General features: G+C 34.2%; 1 protein-coding gene across 3 annotated transcripts in view; it reads right to left on the bottom strand.

Moving 5' to 3' along the window:
• Positions 1-17173: 17173 nt before the first annotated feature.
• LOC131079414 (26S proteasome regulatory subunit 4 homolog A) overlaps positions 17174-27036 on the bottom strand; it is a 33864-nt gene continuing 24001 nt past the window's right edge. The window contains exons 3-7 of one of the 3 annotated variants that reach the window (XR_009113975.2): positions 19880-20049; positions 19504-19720; positions 18220-18360; positions 17809-17951; positions 17174-17675 (exon numbers count right to left, since the gene is read on the bottom strand). Coding sequence is in view for 1 of the 3 variants with exons in the window: in XM_058017352.2 (XP_057873335.1) it covers positions 17868-17951; positions 18220-18360; positions 19504-19720; positions 19880-20049 (612 nt within the window). In the remaining 2 variants the exon portion in view is untranslated. Of the gene's footprint in view, positions 17952-18219; positions 18361-19503; positions 19721-19879; positions 20050-27036 lie in introns of all 3 variants that reach the window. The other 2 variants (XR_009113976.2, XM_058017352.2) reach the window with 2 other exon arrangements.

The raw sequence follows: 27036 nt of genomic DNA, 5'->3' as shown, positions 1-27036 counted from the left end.
ATGTGGAGTTCTCAAACCTCCCTACACTTGGAATTCAAGATAGATATTTAAGAGGGAAATCATTGAATAAATTTTGTGGGAAATCTTGCATTTGGATATGAATGTGTACATGATCTTGTTGCTCTTTTGATTTGAAGGATTATTGTGATTATTAATATATTCACTTTTCAAATTTGGTGCACATGAGAGGGAGGAACTTCATTGTTTCTCCTTCTTTTTGGTATTCAAATGATTGAAAATTATTTAAATTGGCCTTAGGAACAATTCCCTTATTCAAATAAATTCATTTTATTCAAATGATTGAAAATTATTTAAATTGGCCTTAGGAACAATTCCCTTATTCAAATAAATTCATTTTATTGATTGAATCAATTGATTTGAGAAAAATCCATAAACCATGTCATCTAGAAATGTTACTATGTCAAAATTTCAATTGTAAGGGCAAATTGTGAAATTGACTGTGAAAACCTAGTGTTGTGTGGATAGGAATCAAAAGGATGTCTTTAGAATTTTGAGTTTTGGATTTTGAAAATTTAGTGTTCTTGAAGTTATTTTAATGGTGGAAATCACTTTTCCTTGGTAGCTGAGAAAAATAGAAAGTTGTTTTAAAAGTGGAATTTTTTATATTTAATGTTTAATTATAATGTCGAATGGTGGAAATATGTATGGAATTTAGAAGTTGGATCAATTTGGATATGTTATGATTAAATGTTATTGAGAAATGAGTAATTGAAAATGTTATGAATAGGAGCATTTTGAATGAGTATGTTTTCATTGTTCTTGCATTGTATATTTTAGTTTTATTTACTCATTCAAATAGAATGAGAATAGCCTTAAGATTAGGTACTAGAGCTAGTCTAGGGAGTGGCTCCCAACATGCACTCAGCTCGTAAGTGGCACGCTCGAAATTGTGGTTGGGAGTCTCATAATCAAGTGATAACTAAAACTAAAAATTGGTTAAAACATTAAACAATATAATAAGATGCCCCTTACATGCCTTGAGCGCTTGTATAGGCCTAGGATGACTTCAAAATGCATGCCCACTTGTGGAGTGTTGGGACTTGTCTTAGGAAGACATTCCTACTCGTAGAATATTGGGACTTGTATGACCAAATATTCTTATCTGTATGAGAGGTGTTGTGAAAATATACAATGCAAAATTATATAGAGAAAGCAATGAATGATAAGCATGTAGATTTATGTAGAAAAAGCTAGCAAAAATATACTGGGAAAAAAAACCACGGGCAAAGATGTTTTGTATTGTATTTCTCAGGAATTTTCACAATTACAACAATCTTCAAAAGTGTCGAGATTATATGACTTCTCGTAGCATTTTACATCGGAGTAATAGAGTCCTAATTAAAAATAACTCTCCAAAAATTGAAAGAATGAATTATGCAACTACATGTCAAATAAATGTCAAAATTTCTAAAAAATAGTAAGTCCCAAAAATTTTGAACACCTTCAGCTTGAAGCTACATCCTTTGGACAACTGTGTCGGGCGCAAGCCTGAAGCACTATCGTGGTACCCCATGATGACTATTTGTCATTGTTGGAAAAAAAATAGTACCCTTCCCTTTCCTAACTATTCATCATTGTTGGAATAACACTAGAGTTTCCTTCATATTCCGACAAGAGGATGCATGGTTCCTTGTGGTACCATCCATTTATACACAGGTAATGACACTCCCTATGCTTTCACTCTAGCATCTAAGTCCTAGTAGTTTGAGTAGCACGTGGGAGATGTTCTTGCCTTCCCTATTGGTGTGGACAAATTGATTATGATGAGATTTCCATATATGATTGGCCTTGTATGTGTATGTGTTACCTTTTGTTGGAAGTTTGTGTGATTTCATGCCTTGTTGCTTTATGTTTTGTGTACTTGTATGAGTGATTTACCTGTTCTCTTGTATAGATTGATCCAAAATTGAGATGTATAATCTTTGATCATGTATTATATGTATACTTCATGTTTGGTGTGCTTGTGTCTAAGCCTATAGCCCCATGTGTATTCTTGTTTGAGTGTTTGGCTCATCTGGATATCTCCAAGAACATGGTGGGGTGGACCTCTAGGTTTCACATGGTTGGGTCACATTGTTAATCACCATTAGGGATGAGATTTTTTCTTCGAGGATCGATGTTGAGTTCACTCGATCTCTCCCATTAGTTCATACTTCTAGTTCCTTTCATTTCATGCAAATGTAACTTACGTATATTTCAATCAAGGCAACACAATGATGAATAATGTATATTAAAACTTCCTCATGAATGATATTGTAAACAAATGATAATGGGATGAATTAGATTAGTTTTGTGTGTGTTGATGTTGGTATCGGATCTTGAGTTGTCATAAATTATCTCCTTTTATTTGAATGTTTTATCATGTTTTTTCGTAGGAATATTTCTTTGGGCTCTAAAATTGACTTTAATGGAGTCTTTTGTTGTCTTGGAAGGTGTTTCAGTCCCCTCACAATTTTGTCAAGTAGTCTTGTAGAGTTTTGAGTGGTTTTGAGTCAATTTGGGCTCGTTCGGGGCATTTCGTACAGTCTTGTTAAGTCTTGCATAAGTGAAAGAGAATTATATATGTTGTTTCTAGTGTTTTTTTTCTTGGGAAAATATTTTAGGGTGTTTTGGAGGTGGTTTTCTCCCTTCCCATACTCTCCTTTACGCATTGATGTTGCCTAGTTTCCAGGGGAGTGACTCTACCTTGTCCCAAAACCTTTTTAACATTTTCATGTTCCTCGGGTGTTTCCAAGGTATTTAGTCTACTCCAACATGCTTTTTATGTATGGGGGACTGATCTCTAGCTTTAATAGTTAGCCCACTAGTTAGGACATTAACACAATCAAAGGATGGCAATGTAGAAAACTGCTAACAATGGACACTAGCACCAAGATTGGACACTAGTGTCCTAGACGATTATAGCATGCCTAGAGGGATCCAACATGGAATTATAGTGTCCTCCTAGTGTTCCTTTGTCTTGGTTTGGCACCTAAGTTCACTATGAGCACCCTAGTCCAAGGAGATGTCCAACAAGGTTTTTGGAGCTGCGAAGGGACAATTTGAGTGTGGTGAAGTTGTCATTAGGGATTGAAGAGTCAAGGGAGCCTCTAAGATGGTCCAATTTTGTTTCCAATGATCTTTTATGGTGTCTATTTTATTTGGTTATGTGTTTGTATCCGCAAAAAGTTGATCGTCGCACTTAGGACTAAGGAGATTAGTTACCAAGAGAAGTCTTGTAGCTTCTTATGAAGTTTTGTAAGGTTCAAAACCTCTTATTGACCTTTTCTAAGGTGTCATAATCCTTCACCTATATGTGGTTGGCTTTTAGGGACTTTTTTCGCCCATTGGTGCATTGTCGCATGTGATAGGATGTCGTACGTAATCATTGGAGCTAGTGATCTTCTATTTGTGTTATAAGAGCTTGATCATAATTTGGTCGGCCTAGTGTGATATGGATTGGATTTTGATAATTTTGTATTCCCATCCTAGTCCCATTTGGTGAGAGGACACAATTGAGGTATGTGTCGATCATCGTCAAGGAGACATCTTTCTCTCTCTATTTTGTCATTTCTCATAACCATTTGTTACATTGTTAGTCTTTTGTTGTTGTCATTTCACTTGTGTGATTGTGTAGTCTTGTTAACTTGTTCTTGTGTGTTCACCCAAATCTTACTAGTAGAAAAAAGTGTGCAACTACTTATTTCATTTAAACTTCAACTACAAAACCATAAGCTTTAGAAGTATCTAATAAAAATGATCAAAACACACAACTAGCATTATACCAAAAACCACTATGAAATCTCCCTCCACATGATCAATGATGAGCCTATTTTATGGTCTTTTATTTCAAGTGTTTTGAGTTGTTTTGGGACCTTATCTTACATTTTGAGACATTAACTTTGTGTTTATAACCTTTTCTAAAGTTATAATGTTGGAAGACCTTGATATGTCCCTAGTCTTTTATGATACTAGCATTGGCAATATATGAATGCAATATCAATATGTTTTATCTATAAAAAGGTGTTAAATGGTGTATTTAAGTAATTATGAATTTGTTAGGATATTTGCATGTTAAACTTGGTGGATGCAACTGATGGGATAAGAAGTCTAAGTTGCTAATATGGAGTAAATGTTGATACTAGGATGTGGTAGAACTTTGAAGAGGTCATGGACAGAAAAGCAAGGAGTCAAACCTGTTAAACCTAGCCAGTGAGTTATTGTCACTATCTAGAGACTCCTCATATCAGTTATAAGGCAGTTACCTTTTCATTAATTTACCATGTCTGCTAGGAGAGAAGATATAAGAATAAGATGTAAATGCAATAATGCAGAAACGGAGTCCTTCTCTATTTCAGCCTGTTAGTTCTTAGTTATTTCATGTTTTCAATAAAAGTCTTCTACCTAAATGTTAGGAGTGGAATGGCTATTGTGGATAGGAAGTGAAGTATTCATTTTTTTATAATTTCTCCCAGTATTTCTTAAAAAGGATTGGTTGGAGAAAGCATGCAATCTTCTGGTTACTATTCAAAACATTTTGAATAAAAATACAGTTTATATCTCTTTTTTATCAGCATGAGTAGTGATGAGATAATGTGTGTGTAGTACTTGAGATTACAATTTATAGCTGAGGAGACTTATCCAAGGGGTCCCACTTGGTGAGGATTATGTATATTTATTTCTTGCATATTTACTTCCTAGTTAGTTTCATTTTGTTTCTGGTAGACTTAGTATTCGACTATTCTTGTAGCCACGGGACTATAGCTCTATGACTGTTCCTCTAGCCGAACAGAGCAGCGTAGTTGTTCTTGCTAATTAGAAGGATTATTATTTCAAAACTAGTTTCAGTTGGAGTAGAATGCAGTCATTGTATGTTAGAAGTGTTTTCCTGGCAATGTTTATTCTAGTACTTTAGTTGTTGAAAGCTAGGATAGGATAACTCCTAAAAGTTCTTAGTGCACAACTAGTGTTGGCCCATTTCAAGTTATACATCCCTAGGTTTGATATGATAAATGAGCTTTAGTGATGAAATTTGATGACTACTCAGTAAAGATATCATATCTTTGAGTTGAGGTGTCATGCCCAATTATCTATTCATTGCTTGAGTGCAACATTTTTGGTGTCGTTGTCGGGGATGGTGTCAAGCTAAGAGTTTGTAGGGAGATATAATAGTTTTTATTGCATTTATATGGAAATAGAATTTTTTGTTTTCATAATTAAGCAGTAGGATTAGATAGGAAGAAATTAAGCCATTATATTAATTCTCAGCAGGCATAGTGTAAATTGAGTTAAAAACTGCATACATAGGAGAAGGAGAAGGAATGCTTATGGGAGATTCCTTCCAAACGAACCTAATCTTGAAGATCAACCAGTTGACCACGAATTTGATCCTTTTGATGCATATGAAATAAATCCTTTTAGTGATCTTTTTCAAAATTTGGGACTAGTTGAACCACCTCCTCAAGAGCCACTAGTTGAGCAACCCCTTGAAAATTCTTGGCCACTTGTTGTCTATCAAGCAATTATGGTTGCCCAAGCTAATAATGCTCAACCTACTTTTGAGTTTCCTATTCCCAACCAAAATCAACTCCCTAATCTTAAGAATACTCCTGCTTCAATTCTTCCCAAATTTTATGGTTTCGTGACATAGGACCCAAACACCTTTCTGTTTGAATTTGATATCCTACGTAGGAGCTATGACTACACCACCGATGCTCACAAGCTCAAACTATTTCCTACCACATTGAAGGTATCTTCTCTCAGGTGGTTTATGAGTCTAGGTGTTGATACCATGACAAGTTGGGATGTGATGAAGGAAAATTTCCTTGAGAAGTGCAAGGATTATTGTAGAGGCAGTGATATGTGTGGGGATGACATTTTCAAGATGTCACAGAAGGAAGACGAAAGTCTAGAAGACTATGTTGAAAGGCTTTTGTTTAGCTTCAAGAAATCTAAGCATAATGCATTGAGTGAAGACTCGCAGAAGTTAATCTTTTTGAAAAGAATTAATGATGAATGCATGGATGCATTGGACCTTATGGGGGGAGGAGACATCACCCAAGTTGATCGGGGTGATATAAAGAAGCTTTGTCAAAATTATTCTAGAACTGCTCATAAAAAAACTAGAGGTTATTATTCTATTGTGACCATATATCACATTTAACTCATTAAATTCTACAAAATTAATTTTATATTAATATGATCGATGTTATTTTCCTTGTACACAATTTCTACACTTTTGAATGGTTTTATTAAATTTCTTAAGATAAAAAAAAAAACCAGCAACTTTGATTGGTGATTGATACCATTCACTTTGGGAAATAAATCTTTGCAAAAAAAAATATTTTTAACAAACAAGAAAAGAAAAGAAAAAGTTTTAATCATTAAGTGTTTTCTATATGCAAGACACGCCGAGTTGAAAATGCATTTAAATGTAATTAAATATGTATTTTATCGAGAAAGTCACTCGTGGGAAAAAAAACAATTTCCTACATTACTATATATTAAGAAGCACTTAATTGATTAGAAAAGTTAAAATAGTTTTTTCACGTAAACTAATTTATTAAAATATGATTTCAAAGATGAGTTGAAATCAAGGTCACATTACCCTCATCTTCATCTTCTCAAGGTGATGATTTGTGTGAGCTTTCAATGTTAAATAATTAAAAATTAAAATAATGTCTAGTTCACTTTATTTAATAATTTTTCCTTTAAACTTTTTTAATAGGTTGATGATTATCCGAAGTTATATTATTTTATGAAAAGATAAATATTTTAAATTTATTAATATTTTTATATTGGCATTGAGAATATGTAGGTGTAAGAATAGTCAATTATTTATTAAGAATTAAAAATTAAGAATAGTCACTTATTTATTAAGAATTAAAAATTAAGAATAGTCATTTATTTATTAAGAATTAAAAATTAAGAATAGTCAATTTTTAATTAAAAATTAAGAATAGTCAATATTTTTTTCATCAAAATTATCTAAAGATATGATTTCACCTCATCCCTTTAAAATATTACAAGTAATATATTCAACAACATTTAATCATTAATAAATTTATATGAACCATTCAACTTCAATTATGAATTATAAATTACATAACAAAATAATATTTAAATTTAAATGACTTTATTATCTTTGCATGCATATCCTCACTAAATCTTTATTTGAATTTATCAAACACAAGTTCTCAATTTTACACTTAGAAAACTTTGAAACACCCTTCACATATTTAATATAAGAGTGACAACATAGATTATTACTTACCTACAAAATTTTTGTAGTGTGTACATACTTTGTAAAAGTCATTAAAAGCATCACTCGACTTTTCCATGGGAATAATGTTTCAATATAGTCAAGGAAAAAACTAAAGAGATAAAATAATATTTTTAAATTAAGCCATCAATTTTTTGCATTTTATATTTTTCATTTGTCTGTCTTATTTAAATTTTATTGAAGTCAATGAATATAGGTTGTATTCTACTGGATTTTTCTAGTTGTCTTTTCTTTTCCAAGAACATTAGGAAGTCAATGCATTAACATTAATAAGTGTGTATAATATAATTTTCATATTTGAAAAAGACAGACACTTCCCATATAAACTTTCTAATCCATATGGTCTAAACTTAGACTTGGCTATGTTAGTATTAAATTACAAATGATACAAGAAGAGTGATGTGGGGCAACTAAACAAGCAATAATTGAACTATCATTGTATTCCAAGCCTTAAAAACGAGGAGCACAATTGTCAAAGATTCCACTATAATATAAGAGTGAAAACTAAGGTCAATAGAGTGAACAATGAAGCAAGGCCCATATGGATAATGATAGCATTGAAAACATTAGTAAACTATATATTTCAAGGTCACATAACCAACTTGCAAAAAGGGTATCTTTTTGTGATCAATAATGACAACTATATGAGGATAAACCTTCAATCTTGAGCATAATAATGTTTTTTTTTTAAAATTGATTGGGAATAATTATGCTTCATTAACACAATGTTAGAAAATAGTTGCCCACCCTTTCCACTTCTATGTAGCTACTCAAATTAATTATACTAAAACATAAATAATGTGGTGAGTAAACGGTTTAAATAAATAGTAAGAAAATTCAACATATGAAAATACAGAAGTATATATATTACGATAGAATCCTATATGAGGTCAAGGGGTATAATAGAATGTGGAGGGTGACAAACCCAAGCAAGTGGGATTTGGCATCTCAAGGAACAACTCTAGATGGGCATGTCTTGAAAGCACCAAGAAAACTCGTAAGTTGTGATCCTTCCTTAAAAAGAGATAAGATTTTCATAACATTAAATAAATTGATTATACCTATAAACAAGGAAACTTACAAATTAATAATATTTAATGTAGTTAAAATAGTGACATTTTATTCAAAATGATTTCATGTCTAACTTCATGTAAGCCTTTGGGATACCATGGCTATTAGAGACATCAACTCAAGTACTATGTTGATATATTTTATAGTTCGTGAGTTATAATTTTATATTGTTTGAGTTGTTCTAAGATAACATTTATGAGTGGTCCATGATATTTTTATTTCTATGCATTGAGGGGATTATTTAATACAAAATATGAAGTGGTGATAATTTATAAAATTAGGAGTCATTTAACAATCTAATGATTTTGATTGATTAAATAATTGAAAGCATTCGCATATAATATCATATAATCTTATTAAATGACAATTCAATAATATAGTCTAATAAGTAATTGAAGGCTTTTACAACAATAATTAGATTATGTTTTATTTTTACTAGATTGTCTCGTTAAAGTTGAGGACTCGAACCTAGGTCGATCTGGGTGTGGCTTATTTCCAACACCAACACCCTCCCTTAAGCCACACCTCTCATGTGCTTGGGGCTCCTAGCCTGGACCTGGCTCTGATACCATGTTGAGACATGGACCAACTAGGACTCGAACCTAGGACCTTCCATACGTTGTTGAAGTGCTCTACCACTGAGCTACTGGCCCCTCTTGGACCAGTCCATCGTCGGTCCAGGTGTGGCTTATTTCCAACACCAACAAAAGTCTTTACTTTTTTGTCTTACCTATATTGACTTCCAACATTCTTAAAACAATTTTAATCTACATCATTTGATTATTTGGCACTTGCCTTCTTAAGTGTGTTGATAATCCCCATCTTCCCACAACATTTCTTCTATACTTTTTTAGGGTTTTTTATTTTTAAAATTGAATCTACTTTATTTATTTATTTATTTACTTTTTACGTCGAAGGCATCTCTTATATTAAAGGGATGACCTAATATCTCAAATCAATGGTTAACATTTGCTTAAATGCGTGCAAGACGATTGAAAGGTTTGTCGACGTTTGAAAAGTTTGTCGACGTTGATTTTTTCATTTGATTTATTATTTTATTTGAAATGGTTGCAAACTCTGCCCACAGTATTGTTTTCTCTTCTTTTGCCAAGTCCAGCACCTGCTCCACCAATCACGTTGATGTACCTGCATTTGAAACTTGGCAAGATTTATCTCGTCTGTTCATGCTTTGTCGTTTTCTAACCGTGCAGATTTCTAGTCGTGCAATTCCTCGACACGTGACTATCAAGGAATGTAGTTGTTGATCCTATTTAATGCACCCAAACAGATTTTTAAAAACAAATATTATCTATCATATAATCTAAAAGTTTTTTTATTGATTAGTGTTAGCAGCTTATAATTTATTTACTTTTATTTTTTAGGAAAGCTAAATTATAGCTTACATATTAAAAATCTTGTTATACTATTCGTTTAACATGGGTAATCCATTAGGGCAAATGTTCAATAACATTTTATATTATTAATTATCCTCAATGGAAATTTTTCAAAAAATGTGTAGAATAATTTATTAAAAAAATTGAAATATATATTTGAATATTATTTTTGGTGGAATTAATTAAAATAGTTTATAATTTTGTATATATGAAAATAAAAATAAAAATAATTAAATAATTATATAGAAAATTTGAGGAAAGAATTAAAGAAAAAAATTAAATATAGACTAATCTTATGTAGCAATCTTTTTGCTTTGAAAGTGTTTTTTATAAACTAAATATTTAAGTAAATCTTAAATAAAATAAGTTAGTAATTAAAATAATAAATTTGAAAAAATATCATCTTTAAGAGTTAGATTTAGGATTAAGTTTAATAATATGCACAAAAGGGATTTGTTGAGAAGTCCTTGGAAACTTTCAAGCAAATGCAATCAACGTGTATAAAGTTGGTCCCAAAAAACTTTTCCTTAATTGTGCCAAAAGAGAAGATCTATAATAGGACGGCATCTATCATAACATCATGGAATGAGATTTTGTTAGATGTTGTATCCATCTCTTTCTTACATCCTCTCTTTTTGTTCTTTATATCTCACTCTATTTTTTTCCCTTTATCTCCTTACCTACCCCGCTCTCTCTATTGCAAAGATAACAAGAGCCTAATGGTAATGAAGTCTCATTCAAAGGTTTTTTTTTCTAAGAAAAACAAATTATCCGTGTAGGAGTATGTATTGTTATTTCAAACTATCACTTCTACATTGGGACATTTTTGGCACAAACAACATTTGCTAATGGCCTACCAATTGACCTCATGCATTACACAAATGTATGCCAAAAAAATACCATTTTTTTCCTAATTGACCTTCCATACCTCTTCGACGTACCCATTGCACACTAAGGTGCAATTGCTAGCTTGTTTTTTTCCTATTGTATCTCCCCTTGTTTCATCCCCTTCCCACTTCATAACCCTTCCTTGTTCCCACATTCTCCTTCACTCCACATCACCTTTATCCTTCAATTCCTTGTGACCTCTCTTTCAAGAGTAAATATTCTCCACCATTAGGCCAACTTAGGTGTACTTTTGAGTGTTCAACCCCATGCAACTAGTTGAAAAATAAACTATTGAGTATTCAAACCCATGCAATTGGTTGAAAGTAAACAATTTGCACATAGTGTTTCACATTGTGTGCTCCCATCACCTGGGTAATCCCAAAATGTGTCGATTGATTAAACCCTACCTATACAATCCACCACATCTAAAATAAGGACCATGATGATGAGGCACATTTTATTCTATACTAATTGAGGTGTTTCTTCATCCTAGCATTCCTCCACCAACTATATGCATGATCAACCTATATTTAAGGTAGTAAATTACCAAAAATCTATGAATCGTCTTGGTGATGGCAATTAGGTTGACAATGTCAAACTTCTTTGATAAAGCAAAACTCTTGGATTTACAATCATTTGAAGAGTTACTGCATGGTTCCAAATGGTCCATAATTAATATTTTTTGAATTGTTTTAATTTTTTAATGTCATGTAACCACGATCCTATAGTTTTGTAGGAATAAAACCTTCAACAATTACACATTGGTATGTTCTACATAGTATATTTGGGAGTTTGTTGATTAGTCATTAGATTTGGATACAAGAGTCTTAACCTTAAATTAACATCAAAAAATGTCGTTATTGAAGTGCAATTGTAATTTTATTTATAAAAAAAATTAAACATGATTTGTATTATTACCTCCATAGAAAATCTAAAAGTTCTAAGAACAAGAAACGAATTTCCAAAGGAAAAGCAATACAACGAATTAAAGCATTAGAGTGTAAGGTATAACCATGGAAATACCATGAGTGGGTGTTAAAGAAATTAAGATCCATCACTATACTTTCTCACCATTTACCCTCTTTCTGTGTTAATGTTTTTGGACAAAAGTAATGCTTTATCTATCCCATAGGTTATCTTTAGCCTCGTGGACATTAAATTTGTCTTCCTCTTCATCTTCTATCACCATTGTCTCACAATTCTCTTCAATGGGAGATCAACCATTTTACAACCACATTATCCATTAATGTTCATTCCTCTTCCTCCATAGATACCTCAAAGGATTGAATCCCCTCTCCTTCAATATACTTTCAAGTACTATACCTTTATGTGATTATTTCTTGTTTATTTTTTTTCCATTGATGGATATGTTAAGCAAACATTTTTCCACCTATAATTGCTTTAGCTTTTAAATGAAAAAACAAAATATTTCTACCAAATAAGTCGTGTTACTTAGTTCTACCAAATAAGTCGCGTTGCTTAATGTCTACTTTTAAACACCGAATTGTTCTTTATAGACAATAACTAACGTTCAACTTCCTTGATAGATACCTTAGCAACCAATTCTCCCCTCATGTAAACTAAAACTCAGCTTTACAAGGAGAAACATTTTGTAGATATTTGATATATTTGTAGTTCAATATTCAAGAGATTTAATCCCAACCTCTATCGTATAGGTCTTGTAACATTCTCTTTAGCATATGTATGTGATTATTGCAAGCGATATTGTAATTTCATTTTGTAAATAGCATGTGGCTATTGCAAGCGATATTGTAATTTCATTTTGTAAATAGCATGTGGCTATTGCAAGTAAGATGGTAATTTTATTTTGTTAATTTAATATAATGTATTTTTAGATAATTTGCAAAATTAAGACCTAAATTGTGACATTTCAAGATTTGTACCTCGAAACAATGAAAATTGTACCAACGTAAACCAAGCACAAGTGCTTACTTCATAGAAACATCATAATATAGGTACACCCACAAAGCATAAAAAAGGTATAATAGAAATTCAAACAAATCACCCTAAGTAGTAAGACAATTTTGAGTGACACTCCACATTATAAATAACTTATTGTTGCTATGTCATTAGATTTGTACTTAGCAAGATATAAAGCATTTTTTAAGGCTCCACTTTATTTTCCAAATTACCTAAATGATTATAGTGACATCTAAATGTAGTATGATAAGTATATAAAATGGCAAATATATGAGATTCTTATGAAGCCTTTTCTTGTACGTTGTATATTCCCAACCATGTAATTTATTCTCATTTCCCTTCAAAATTTGAAACAACACCTAATTTATTCAAACATATGAGATTATTATGAAGACTTTTCTTATATGTTACATATAATTTATTCTTGTTTCCCTTCAAAATTTGAAACTATACCTAATTTATTCTATTTAGGTTTTCTTTGAGTTTCACACACTTCCCTCTTAAGTAATTTAAGAGGTCAAATTAATCTAATGTATTAGTTAAAAAAAAAAAACTAATTTTAAAATTCAATTTGGTATTATATTACCTTTTGTTTTAGCATAGTGAGATTTCATTTTATAACAAACCATTGTTTTACTAAAATTGCACTACTTAACGTCCTTCGTATTTATAATATTGTGGAGGCTTCTTCATTACCTTAAAATTCTAAGAAATATGTTATACCATGTATCTATAGGTACCTTCCAAGTATCCTTTAATTCATGCCCATCCCACATTAGAGTGCTCATGCTTTACCTTATGCACGAACTTGCTCCATATCTCTATAGTACCTTGTAAGGATCCTTTAATTCTTACCAAACCTTTGGATGGGCGTGCTTTACCTTTATGCACGGACTTATTTACATTAGCTAATTGTGGGTTCTTCAAAACCTCAAATGATCAGTTTCCCAATCGTGTATCTGCTTTAGCTTTTATAAGGAAAATTATGTCTATTATGAATGAAATAAGATGTATAATATTGACTGACTGGCGAAATATTAATTGGGGGTAAGTTTTCACGAGGATCGGGGACCGTGATTCTCACCAACATGTGAATTTAAACCCTCCTCACCACATACAAGATCCAACAGAAAGATGTTTCATGCCAGGTACCTCCGAAGAAGTTTGGTGTTCTCTTCTATTCTACTACTAACCTATTACTTATCCGAATCGTTCTGAAAATGCGAAAAAAATAATAATGTAATGGTTAATTAAGCCTTAAGCTAACATAACAAAGCAAAGGGATAGACCTCAATAAGGGTTAAAAAAGGGAGTAATGGCTAGCGATGAGTTAAAGACGGAGAAACAAAATAAAAGAGAGGCAATTCAGCAAAAGTTCTCATATCAACACAAACAATCTACATTCATGAATAGTTAACCACTTGTGGTCAGGCTGACCCAGCTTACTTTCACAAAATTACCTGTGCATAGAACTATGTCAACTAACATTGTCATGGCTGATAACTTTGAGATACGCACAAACAATTTACTTCCATACAGAGAGGTCATTGGAAAACAAACACATACACAATCACAAAGATAAACCAAGATGCACTCTCCAAACCAAGATATGGACAAAGCAAGCCCATTCATCAAAAGCCCAAAGACATTTATAAAGAGGCAACCCATATTTATACAACCACGGGTTCAATCTTTTGTACAATGGCAACCAAAGAGAACCCAGGAGAATTTACCAAAGAAAAACGAATGGGAAGGGACAAACGTCAAAAGGACTTCACCATTAGTCTGATGATTTGTATGAGATATCAAATCAACACCAAAGAGCACACGAAGGCAGTGAGGAACATGGCTGCCACCCTTTGGAGCCATGATGGCCAGCCATGTGAACGAATAATCTGTAACATTCAAGTGGAAGGAGCTTGTGGAATCCAACCATGAAGAGATCTAAACTATCCACAGGGGTTGTTTGATGGTGGTTGCAGTGATGGGTCGTTAGTGAAGAAGCGAGTTGGAGAGGCCCTGAAATAACCACCTCAACTTGATATCATTGACCTAAAGGATAAACAAACTTGGTGGGGAGTAAATGTGTTCATGTACAGCAAGGAGAAGCAGCTTCCCACACAAAATCTCTGAAAGAAGGTTTAGCTCAAATTTACACTAGAAAATGCAAGAAGATTTCAACCATGAATCACTCGCTACATCAATGGCTGGTACAACCAAAAGGGTGGGGGGCTGGTTTTACAAAAATATCAATGAGGGAAAAAAGAGAGATGGTGTGAAGCCTTGGATGCTACCGAGATCCATAATGGTGAGAACCATGGGTTGCCAACATGACAAAAGCCTGGGAAACCTCCAAAAGGGGAGAAGGAATGAAAGGAGTGGTACTCAGTGTGACCACGGCATTACAAAGGAAGACACCCATGCTATCAGATCTAAAGATGAACAGCCCGCAAAGAATCTTGGTTGTTGAGTCATCGAACGGACACCAAAGGCCATGAAAGCCAACCAAAAAGAAGAGCAACCAATTCAAGCAAAAGGCTTGCAACAAAAAATCATTTTGACTGTTGGATTCAATGACGATGCTTACCAAAAAAGCTTCTTACTGACTTAACTAAAGCTTGGGATTATATGGACAATAACATGGTCATGATTTTTCTAGAATTGTGAAGCCAATAACTATTTTATTTTAATTTTGCATTGCCTCGGTTTCCAAGCTTGAATCTCCCTTTATCTTTTCAGTATATTTTTTTAATTCACTTGGTCTAGTTGAAGAACCTTTTTTATCCCACGCAACCATTCAACTCCTCATGAATTTTACCTATCTACTGTTAATGATGCAAGTATAGTGCCTGGAATAACTTCTACGTTGCAAATTTGAGGTTGTCTCATGGTGTTCATTACGGAAATTTTATCAAACTGTACAGTTTACAAAACTTACAGAAAATGGTTGCTTGCTTCTAGGGCTTGGTTAGCAAGTTTAGTCGGCGTGAACAAAACTTAAGCTCCTTTACAGAAAGGAAAGTTGGAGTAAATTTCACTACTAGCATGATAAGGGTTTTCAATTCAGCTCCTTCGACACTCGATGTGAACTTTTAAAAGGCCTAAGCCTTTCATAGATATTCTTGTATATTATTTCTAAACCAAAATTCTGTGGTACTCTTGCATTTTATTCATCGTTCAGGAAATTTAGAACCATGACAATCCACCTTGGTTATTAATTTAGGCCGTCCATTTAATAGATCAACATTATCAATAGATGGCTTTTGTTTGACAACTTTAACGTTCATATATAGCACAGGTAAATGAGCATAGCAAGAATAAGTGGTTGATGAATTCAGCAGGACTTACCCAACCAAAAAATCAAAGTATAAAAAATAAGAAATTATATGATAAGGACAAAAGAAGGCACTATTCAGTTAGTGATATTAACCATTCGCTTAATTTCTTGCTTAGTTTGATAGCTTCTGGCAGAACACAGTTTTCTGCCAGAAGCTGTCAAACTAATTCTAATGGACTGGAAATGTCATGTCTTTAATTTCTTGCTTGTTCACAAACCATGTGAGCTTGAGGGTTTTGTTTTTTTGCGAAAGTGGCAAGCCACTAATATATAATATTAATAATAATAATAATCAACTGGTTCAAGGGCTCCTGGAGGAAAGAACCAGCAAGAAAACCATGTGAGCTTGAGTGTTAACGATGACACATATTGGGATAACAATTTGTGCTACTCAATCCATACAGCTTAAATATATATTAACATATATTTTGTGTTTCATATAGAAACTGAAGCACAGGGTTTTATTCATGATGTAAAGAAAATGAGATTGACATTAACCAGTATGATTAAAAAAGGTCAATGGAACTCAAACCAAAGGTAGATCCAAAACAAAATGGAGAATAAACATAGGAGATGAAGTAAAGAGCACACCAAGTACAAGTTACAACCAATGCAAGGCAAACGTGCTAGGCATTCTCATTATAAAAGATTGTGAATTCAACACCTAACAACTGATATTCTGCAGAATGGCCAGAACTGTGAGATTATATTAAAGAGATTTAGAAACCTAGCTTTCGTTCATAGTAGACATGGTTGCTAATTATCTAGCTACAGGGGGAGGTATCCCAGCCAATAATTCATAACTGCTTTCTCTGTAGAAAAATTTATTGCAAATGACTTCTTGAATTGACCACAGTTGATGATGATCTATCATCACAGAGAGGTGCAAAATCCTGTATAAGCAATTTCCTTCTACAATCATTGAAATATACTGATAGAATCTCTCCACCCTAGATGACACATATCAAGTTTCAACCATAACCTTCATTGATCTGTCTTTCAACTTTTCCATTGCCATAAGATTTCTAATTTTCATGAAATTTATTTCACAAGCTTCAGATACACTTCAATATTTTCAGGTCAATTTCTACGAGTAGTTCTTAATGTTATTCACACCAATCATAACCAAATACCGAAGTTATAGGGGTTTGCAACTAAAACAAGTACCTGCACCCCCAAACCTATGCTACCTTGCCAATTCTAAGCAAATTAAAAAGTATTTTAATATAAGGTATACATAAGGGCTCTTCAATACCTCACTTGTATAACAAAGCAACATTTGCACTCAATTTTATTCACGATTACACAAAGATGCTATCTGGCAATCACAATTTTTATAGTATATACAAGAGATAAATGAGAAAAACCGACCTTCTGTTAGAGAGAACAGTCTTCCAACATGCGCACATGCGGCTAATAAAGTACATTTCTATGCTATTTAATCCCAATGAAATAACAAACAAACATGTGCACATGTGGCTTATAAAGTACATTTCTTTTGCTATTTAATCCCCCAATAAAATAACAGACATACCTCTCAAGAGGAGCCATAAATTACATACCCAATACCACGTTCAGAAAAGCCATTCACAAATAGCTCTTGGCAACTAAATTTGTAGTTGAGAAGCAGACAACCTGCAAGCCTTCAACTTTCAAGTTTACCCTTTTTTGAAAAAAGAACTTTATGGCAATCAGCCTGCTTGCAAAACCAATAAGAATTAATATTTCTTCACAGACCCCAACAAATGGCAGATTTTTGAACCTGCTGGTTCAATATAAAGAAATTATATGAGTTCATTAAAGAAGAGCACAAGCCACACATGCATGGCAATCATATGATCTGAATGCTCCAAATAATTGTGCATATCATCAGTCGAACATCTCAGCCTACTTACTGAACATATGCCCATCCCATTCACAAATCTGACTGATTCTGATATGCTTTTACAGAGCATTACATGTAGAGACCTTCAGGAACACCTTCCTTCTTCTTGAACATAACTTTCTCTTTAGCTTTTTTAAAATCAGCTTGAGTTACCTGAAAGGATTCCATTACTTTAGAATTTCAAGATACCGAAAGATCAATTAACATAATGGAAGTTGGGATAAGTTCGAGAACATTCTAACTAGAATAATGTAAAATAGCAAACATGACTTAGAGGAATTGATAGCATATCACCATCCAAATATAGAAGACAAGGGCCAATAGAAACAAAGGCACATAATAATAGCCTATTTAATCTTTGTCAAATATGTCATCGCTAATTCTAACCTATAATCTGATAGTTTTGTTTTGAAACGCTCACCTTCATACGCCTTTCCCTCAAAGCAAGTAACCCCGCCTCAGTACAGATAGCTTTGATATCTGCTCCTGAGAACTCATCTTTTGTCATTACGAATTCTTCTAGATTAACATCATCTGCAAGTGTCATCCTTGCAGTATGTATCTACAACAAAGAAAGAAACCAGATGGTAACAAGTTTGCACTGATAAGAGACGAAAAATCAGAAATTTCACAACACTAGAGCTAGAAATCCCTAGACAAAACTCCCCACATTAGCCCTATGTTACCAGTTCATTGGCCTGTGGCCTGGAACCAGGTCCAGTTCAAACCCAGTACAGATTCCAGGTTGATTCAACTGTAATGACACCCAGGGTCCCATCAAAAAGGGCTGGATTCAACCTGGTTAATCCTGGGTGAACCCAGACAGAACCCAGATGAAGCCACAGGGATTAAAAAAACAATTTTAAAAAAAATAATAATATTGTCTTTTTAACTTTTTATATGATGGGAAAAGACAAAAAAACAGGTTGGTTCACTCTGCAGCAGGCAAAATCCACAAGAAAGTCATCACATTTCATGGAAAAAAATGAATTAAATGCCCTTGCAGCTCGCCAATCCCAGCGCCATTTCTCTTTTACTCAAGGATTACAAACAGCACAGACTGCGTTATTCTTTCCAGCATCCACATCTGCACAGTAAACATTATCCCTTTTGACCACAGGTTTTATAATTTTATTTCTTCTTCCCTGCCACAATCATGTATTTTTTCTCCCCATGGATCTCAAAGTTCACCCACTAATTTTGTTCTCTGACAGCATTTTTATTTTAAATTTTGTTTCCCCGTGTTCAGATATATTTAAATTAGAAAATTTACAATAACAAAGCAAATTTAAAGTTTAAATATACTTTTCCATCTTAATAAATTGAAAAACTGTATTTTCGTATCATGCTGAGATATATTTAAATTTTATAATATTTACTAATCTTTAATACACATTATTAATTTATTTAACCTATTAAAATTGCTAACTTTAAATTATTTCAACAATATAAAAAAATTAAAAAAAAAACAACTAAAAACTTCAATTTATTTATAGTTTTAAATTTTTCTTCTTTAATCAATACATACAATCGAGAGATACTAGATCTTTATATATGATTGAAATGTGTATATACTATATATCCACTGTACACAAACCCCAAACTGGTAACTTGACATAGAACTAATTAAATATTAAACTGAAATCAAAATTTAGCCAATTAAAAATGTTTGAAAGAAAAAAAATCATTAGGAACCAAACAATACCTGGAATATTCGCCTCCTTGTTTTTATATCAGGCAGAGGAAATTCTATCTTTCTGTCTATTCTACCAGGACGAAGTAAAGCAGGATCTAAACTTTCAATTCGGTTGGTGGCCAAGATAACCTTGACATCACCTCTTGCATCAAAGCCATCCAGCTGATTTAATAATTCTAGCATTGTTCGCTGTATTTCTCGCTCACCCCCTGAATGAGCATCATATCTGCAGAGGAAGCAAATTAGAAGCCTGAATGACAAATAAACACCCTAAGCCATTAAAAGTGATATAAAATTTTATCAGATGGACTACAAACCTAAATTTAACTTTAATAAGTCTTGAAAAATAACACATGGTAACTAGAAAACCTGAGCATTCTTATACCTTTTAGTGCCCACAGCATCAATTTCATCAATAAAAACAATAGAAGGAGAAAGGTCATCAGCCACACGAAACAGTTCTCGCACTAATTTTGGTCCATCTCCCAAATATTTCTGGATCAGTTCACTTCCAACAACACGTAAGAATGTTGCTGAAGTTGAGTTAGCAACAGCCTGCACCATTTTATTCAAAAAATTGTCAAGTGAAAACTTTAAAAATGTTTTGTAAAAATAGAAAAAAGAACACAAGTATTGAAGAAAATCATGTAAAATACACTACAAAGACAGGTCTAAAACAAAATACCTGTATATTAATAAGAATAGAACTGAAACTAACAGTATCCATCCACCGGATATAAATAAAGCTATTATCAAAATAAATAAACATTCAATTCCACAGATATATGATACCAACCCAGTCTTCGGTGCTTTCTAGAGGCTGGACATGAATGTTATGTATACCATAGAAATATCCATACCCATAACAAGCTGATACTTGCTGGGAATGATCAATTAAATATTAAAATAAAAAAGGTCAAAACAAAATAAACTACCAGGACGCAAGGAATCCAATAATTTTCCAATCCAACCACACCTGCGCCATTTAATTGCATCAATGTAGATAACAAATTCTAAAATCAAGTAATCTTAGCATACTTCGAATGTATGCACAAAATTAGGTGAGGGCTAGTTTGCGACTGTACAGCTATGCGAGTAAACCTCCAAAGGTAAGTATCAATAATTATTACAGACAAGATAGTTCAAAATTACCTGTCCACTGTGTTACAAGGTCCTATTTAGGCCCACATATTTGAATTAAGTATGATTCTGAATGGGATCTGGGCCTGAAGCAACCCTGGGTTTGCCCAATGTCCAACCCATTGAACCCACAGGGCAACTAGGGTTAAAGTTAAAAATGAAAGCCAAGGACCTAGGGCAACAGGGCAACTAGGGTGCCCAGGCTGGACCTTGGGTGAACCCAGGGCCATCACAGCAGGAAAGCACCAAAAAATATTTTCTGAATGATGGCAATGGGAGAAAAACAGAAATAGAGAGGTTAGAGTTAAAAATGAAAGCCAAGGATGCAATTGGAGATGGATCACATTGGCCCATGGAGGGACTTCTTTCCCATAATGGAAAAAGATTGTTGTTATCTTATGCTTGATTTTAACTGTTGAAGCCTCCTTTGGTTGTATAATAGAGGCCATGGGATGTGTTGGGGTTTTTTCCTGTTTTATAACCCATGCCTGTTTTTCTGAGTGCCCTCGGATGAGTCCAGCTACTCAGGTTTGAGTCTGAGAGACTGGCACTATGCACTGGCAAAAACTCTGATAAAGAAAGATCGGTTTGACTGAACCAAATCCCCTAGGTTGGCATCCAGGAGCTCGATGGGTTACTGAGGTTTCCATCCCAGTAACGAGTTGCATTAAATAATGCTTCTTCAAACTAATATTTTTATGCATCTCTTTACCCAGCATTCATTTATTAAAACCGCCCACAAAACTGACACGAGGTAGGCCTAAAGGTACCGACACAATTATTTAATAAAATTTCCCTATATAAAGCAAGTTGGCCCAGGAAAACAAATTATTAATAATTTCATTTATAAAAATTTTGATTTATTTGAGACTTTATTTATTTACTAATAAAAACACACTGGCAAAAGAGGAAGCCAACCCATTCTAACCGGGGTCGTTACACTTTCTCCATCCTTGAGTTCTGCCAGACTTAGGAGGTATTCCATATTGATTCTCTTATAGGTTCACTAACAGTATGATGATCTCAAATAAAATTTTGACATGTTTTACAGACAGTTTCTACTCTTTAGACCAATCTTTATGACACAGAGCTGGCCCCAATATTGTTGTGACTAGCCCAGACTGTTTAACCTATTGAGAAGCATGTAGATGACTTCATGAGGCAGAAAAATCCCATAAACAATTACAAGGGCAAAGGTAAAATAGAATTTGGATTGACCTGCAATGTTCATATTAACAACAATCAATCATAAGTTATTTAAATTAAAGATGAAGCAGGGTAGCAATGGAAGAATTGTGGAAATTTGGGAAAAGACAAACGATTGGTGCCTTTTCTTTTGGGTACAGTATCAAGAATCAGACACATATTGCAACGGGATATCATAATATGCAAAACAGTTCAAGCAACCCGAAAATATTTAACTGCACTGTGTGGAGTTAAGGTCATTGATTGGCTCTTCATTTTAATCCAAAATTCTACTCAATAATCCTTTAAGCTAGAATTTAATTTTGTTGCTAAGAATGGAAGAAAACACATTACACAAAACATTTAACATGATATTTTACAGCATCCCTGGAAATAACCAACATATCATTAACATGAAATACCGCGCTTGTTTACACCTCACAAAACTGCAATCAGAGTAATAGGAAACAATTCTGAGACTTCAACAAAGAACTCACTACATTGATTTCATATACTAGGATTATCCTGAAATCCTACACCATGTGTTACACAAATTTCCTCTCAGAAGTGTTAAGTTTTAGTGATCAGATTAGATAGACAGTAAATCAAACACAAATGCACAGAATTTACCCTGGGAAAACCTTCCTCTTGAAGGTGAAAAACCCAGCAATTAATCTTTTGTAATGTATTAACAAAATGTCTTTACAAATGCTTCACACTATGAATCTATACAATAAGCCTAAGTTAACAGGTTCGCCTCTGGGCCCCCCTGGTACGGGTCTGGGTTCGACCGGGTCCGTGGTACGGGTCCGGTTCGACCAGGGTTCGAAAAACCTAGAGTGGGTTCGACCCTAGTCGAACCCAGTCGAACCCGGGGTCGAACCCGGGGTCGAACCTGGGCGGCTGGGCGGCCCGTAAAGTTAAAAAACAATGCAAATTTAATTTTTTTTTCAATTCCGCCTTGTAAAAAGTGAAAGTTATAACCTTAAAAGCAGAAAATTAGATGTCTTAAAAAAACAGAAAACTGATGCTCTGCCCCTTGATCCCGCTGGGGGCGCTGCCCCCAGACCCCGTTGGGGGTGTTGCCGGCAAAATCCAGGTCCTCAGTTTGAAAAATTAAACTTGGATGTTCTTAGTTTGAATCCATTTAATGATCAAACTTTAAATTGTTGAAAGTTGAAACAATGATACTTGAATATTTTATCATTTTGATATTAGACTTGATGTATATGATGCTGTTATGGTATGATCATGATGCTACGATTACAAGTTTATGTTGGTTTTGTTGTTTATATGATGCTATGTGACATGCTAATCTTAATTCATGCTTATAGGTTGCATACATATATAATTTACATGTTTTTGTACTAACGAACCCAAACGAACCCAAACCCCTTTTCAAAATTTTGCCGTACCGGCGTACCGGGTTCTTCGAACCCAAACCGGTACCCGAACCCGAACCGGTAACTTAGCAATAAGCAGATTCACTCTAGAATCAATCAAAACAATATGAAGATCACAACTTGATAATACACAATTTGCTGGGGTATGTATTCTTCAATGTGCTGTAGATAATTATCAACAAACTGCTGAGAGAGTGATGCAAACTGCTGGAGATAATAGTTGATTCGCTGATCAAGGAATACAGTCTGCTAGATGAATACACGATATCTTTTTCAGTGGTAATGATTCGATACATAGACCATACATATACCCGATCATAGGTTCCTTCAACCAACACAACTTCTCTAACAAGCCAGCCATAGCATCAAACATCACGTCTCTTCATTGTGATCAATCACGTCTTTAAGGGTGGCAGGATTATGAGTTGTTTAGCTTACAAATATAAGTTGGCTTATTACATTAAGCAAATCGTATTTGCTCACGTGACATCTTAATTGTTTTATTAGATCAACATATGGAATTGTCTAAGGCTGATAGGCCAATTAGACAATTAAATTATCTGTGTTGGTCCAAAAGGAATCCGACCTTAGCTATTAACATTAACAAGAAGTTCCTTGTACAAAGAGAAGAAATTCCTAATTACAGAAGAAGACAATGCTCACCTCAAGCAGATGGTTGTCACTTATCAACTTCTTTTACAATACGAAGTTAAAAGAAGTTTGCACTCATATAAGTGCTCATGTAGGCCTGGTTTTCTGATTTCATTAGGTAACACGTGACAGAGAATCCCTCTGAATGACATAAGGAAGATTTCCTTAGCTAAGTTTCACCTTGCAAAATAGAATATCAACAAATAGCAATAACTGCATCTTCAAAGACAGCATCATTAGACACATGGTACCAAGCAAATGCACAAAAACAACGAGTTGTGTCCAAGAGTTGTCAAAAAAGGTGGCAGCGAATCAGCGACAACAGTTTGTTGTTCTTCAATCTCCCTGCTGAGAAGGCATGTTGTGTGTCCCATTGAACGAACCTTCATCCTCATTCTCAAAAGCTTCAAGCCAAACGGAGATTTTGTTCCCCTTGATAAGCCTACCCATGGCAGACAGCTTCTTCCTAGCAGCATGTTGCAAACTATTGCAAGGACAAAAGGCAAGTCCCTAACTATGGTTGTTCATTCTGGAAGACAAGTCTATGATTGCTAGACTAATTTGGAGAACTCCACTCATATAACCATAACACAAAAGAGACCCAACAAGAAGACAAAGATGAGCAATATTGTGACACAAAATTCAAAGCTCGTCCCAGAACCTCCCTTTCCATAGTTAGAACTAACAAAATTGGACTTCTTACTTGCAAAAGAAAAATAAATGCACAATGCAAGGCTCAGAGCTTCTAAAAATAGAAGTCTCTAGGATTCGTGTCACCTCAATAATTGCTTAAATCAAGACAAAATTGCATGTGTAACATCAATACATACCTTATGCTAGACTTTCTATCATTCTTCAAAAGGCATGGCTCAAAGAACAAGGGAAAAATGCTGCCACTTTCTACTGATACTCAATTTCAGCTTCCTGAAATGAACGCATTAGAATGCTCCATAACACATGGGCATAAAATCAAGGCATGAGAGAACAAAAAACTTTGAGCTACTACTGATTTGCATACCTTTCTATCCAATACTGGAATTCTTTGTCAAACAGCCACACTGTATCTAAGATAATTTTGAATTTATTAACATTAGTTGTGTACCTGGTGTCCAGCTGTACATTCACCCCTTTGACAAAGCTATTCATTATGCTTTCAAGTGAAATGGCCTTAACACCCAGTAGCTGACCAATAAGGGATCAATCAGTTCGTATGAACGAATAATTTTTTTCTTAACATCTATTTCTTTTGACTGGCCAATGGAGCTTATTATGTTTGTAAAACCAAGTTCAGGCAAACCTTCGAATTCTTCCTCTTTTTCCTTCTATAGTATTCGCAATTTTGAGAGGAAGGCTAAGACTTCACTAAAAAGATGTGGTCTCAAAAACAGCATTAATTTGCTTTGTACCATCAGGGCTGTAATTAACACTCTTGTTAATAGTTTTCTTGACAGCAATCCTAGGAATCCATTTCATGTTGAGATTTTCAGCCTTGGGTTGAGCTCCTGCATATGCTTACTGATGCTTCTCAAATTCCCACAGCATCCCTAGAAATCATCTACCACTCTCACTAAATTCATAATTCTGGTTTTAAGGATTCTCCTAATAATATCCTCGACATCCTGACTAGTCTTAAGAGCCAAGTGCTTTACCTCAACTTATAGATTTTCAATTCGCTCCAACAATATTTGTTTATCCTCCTGGATGGCCTTTGCTAGAGAGCCAACTGTTTTCAACAGCCTCATCTGTTGCTATATAGCTTGCCTTCTCTTTCAATTCATGATTTAATCTAATAACATCCTGCAGAAGGGCATCACAATCACTTTGCAATTTTCTTTCACTGTTTCACTAAATTGAGCAGTATGCACACTTAATGCTACAGCCTCAAGAGCAGGGATATCTACTACCCTTTTGACAATCAAGGATCCTACCAATCCTTGGGAATCATCTTGGATCAGAGACTGATTATGTTCTGTGGCAATTAACCACATAGAGCCAATGTTCTCTCATGTGAACAAAACTCAGATCCTGAATAAAAATTTCTTGTTTGCTCCATGTCTTAGAAAACATCCCTACCTTCTGCATTTCTTCTCAGGGTATCAAAGGCCGACACTATATCCCAACTACGCAACAATAGGCATCCACTTTCCTTCACTAACCTTCTTGTTTGCTCTGAAGTGATATGCTCACAACTTACATTGAAGGATGATTCTCCCTCTTCTATATCAAGGTCAATACCAAAAGCACTTACAAAATCTTGCCTAGTCCTCAAGTCGGTAATCTCAAGACAGTTTTTGAATTCACAAATTCATATGAACTAAACATCGGCCATAAATGTTTCACATGTGTTTGTCCTTATATCATGCATGATCTCTTCCCCTTCTAATGAAGGGGACACTAGATGTTGTAATTAAATAAGGAGAGGAATACTCCTTATATGGAAAATTACAAGACGATCTTTCCATAACAGAAACGATCGAGAATAGAAACACAAAAGATAGAAAGGAAACTTCCTAATACTAACTAAAGACAAAAGACATAAATGGAAGTTTCTAAATACTAATTAAATGACTAAGATGACCATTATATGAATATTATTTTAATATCTAATTCACTTAATATGGTGACAGCTTCAGGGGCAGTGGCTTGAATTCTCCTGGAATGCTTGGGAGATTTGACTGCTCTGAAATCTCTGCATTCACTAGATTCGATTCATCAATATTCTCATCCCATCCAGGTGGGGCTAGGGGAGTTTGGGAATCATCTAATGACTTCCCCTCCTGTTGTAATCCAGAAGATCGTTCGACTAATATTTATTTCCCCTTAACTTGCATAACTTCCACTTTACTCACCTGTTAAGCTGCCTCTACTCTGCTTGGCTAGGATGGTAGATTTTCGGAAGCTGGCACAAAGGGCACAGGGGTCTCACTTGTTGAAAGCTTAGGGTGCATAGCACATTGGGTAAGCCAAATATCTGAAGTAATTTTAACTTTTAGGATATGGTATTTAATTTCCAAGTAGAACCCATTGAAGTTGTTAGGATCATTTTCCTTATGTTTTCCCTCAGCATTCTTGATCTTAAACCATGTTGCCCTCCTCTCCCTTTTCTCTCTCTCATCTCTACAACTCCTGATGAGATCTTCACATTCATCAAATTTATGCTGAT

The sequence above is a fragment of the Cryptomeria japonica genome, chromosome 6, assembly GCF_030272615.1.
Source record: "Cryptomeria japonica chromosome 6, Sugi_1.0, whole genome shotgun sequence".
NCBI classification, from domain to species: domain Eukaryota; kingdom Viridiplantae; phylum Streptophyta; class Pinopsida; order Cupressales; family Cupressaceae; genus Cryptomeria; species Cryptomeria japonica.
This window is presented reverse-complemented; position numbering and strand designations above follow the sequence as displayed.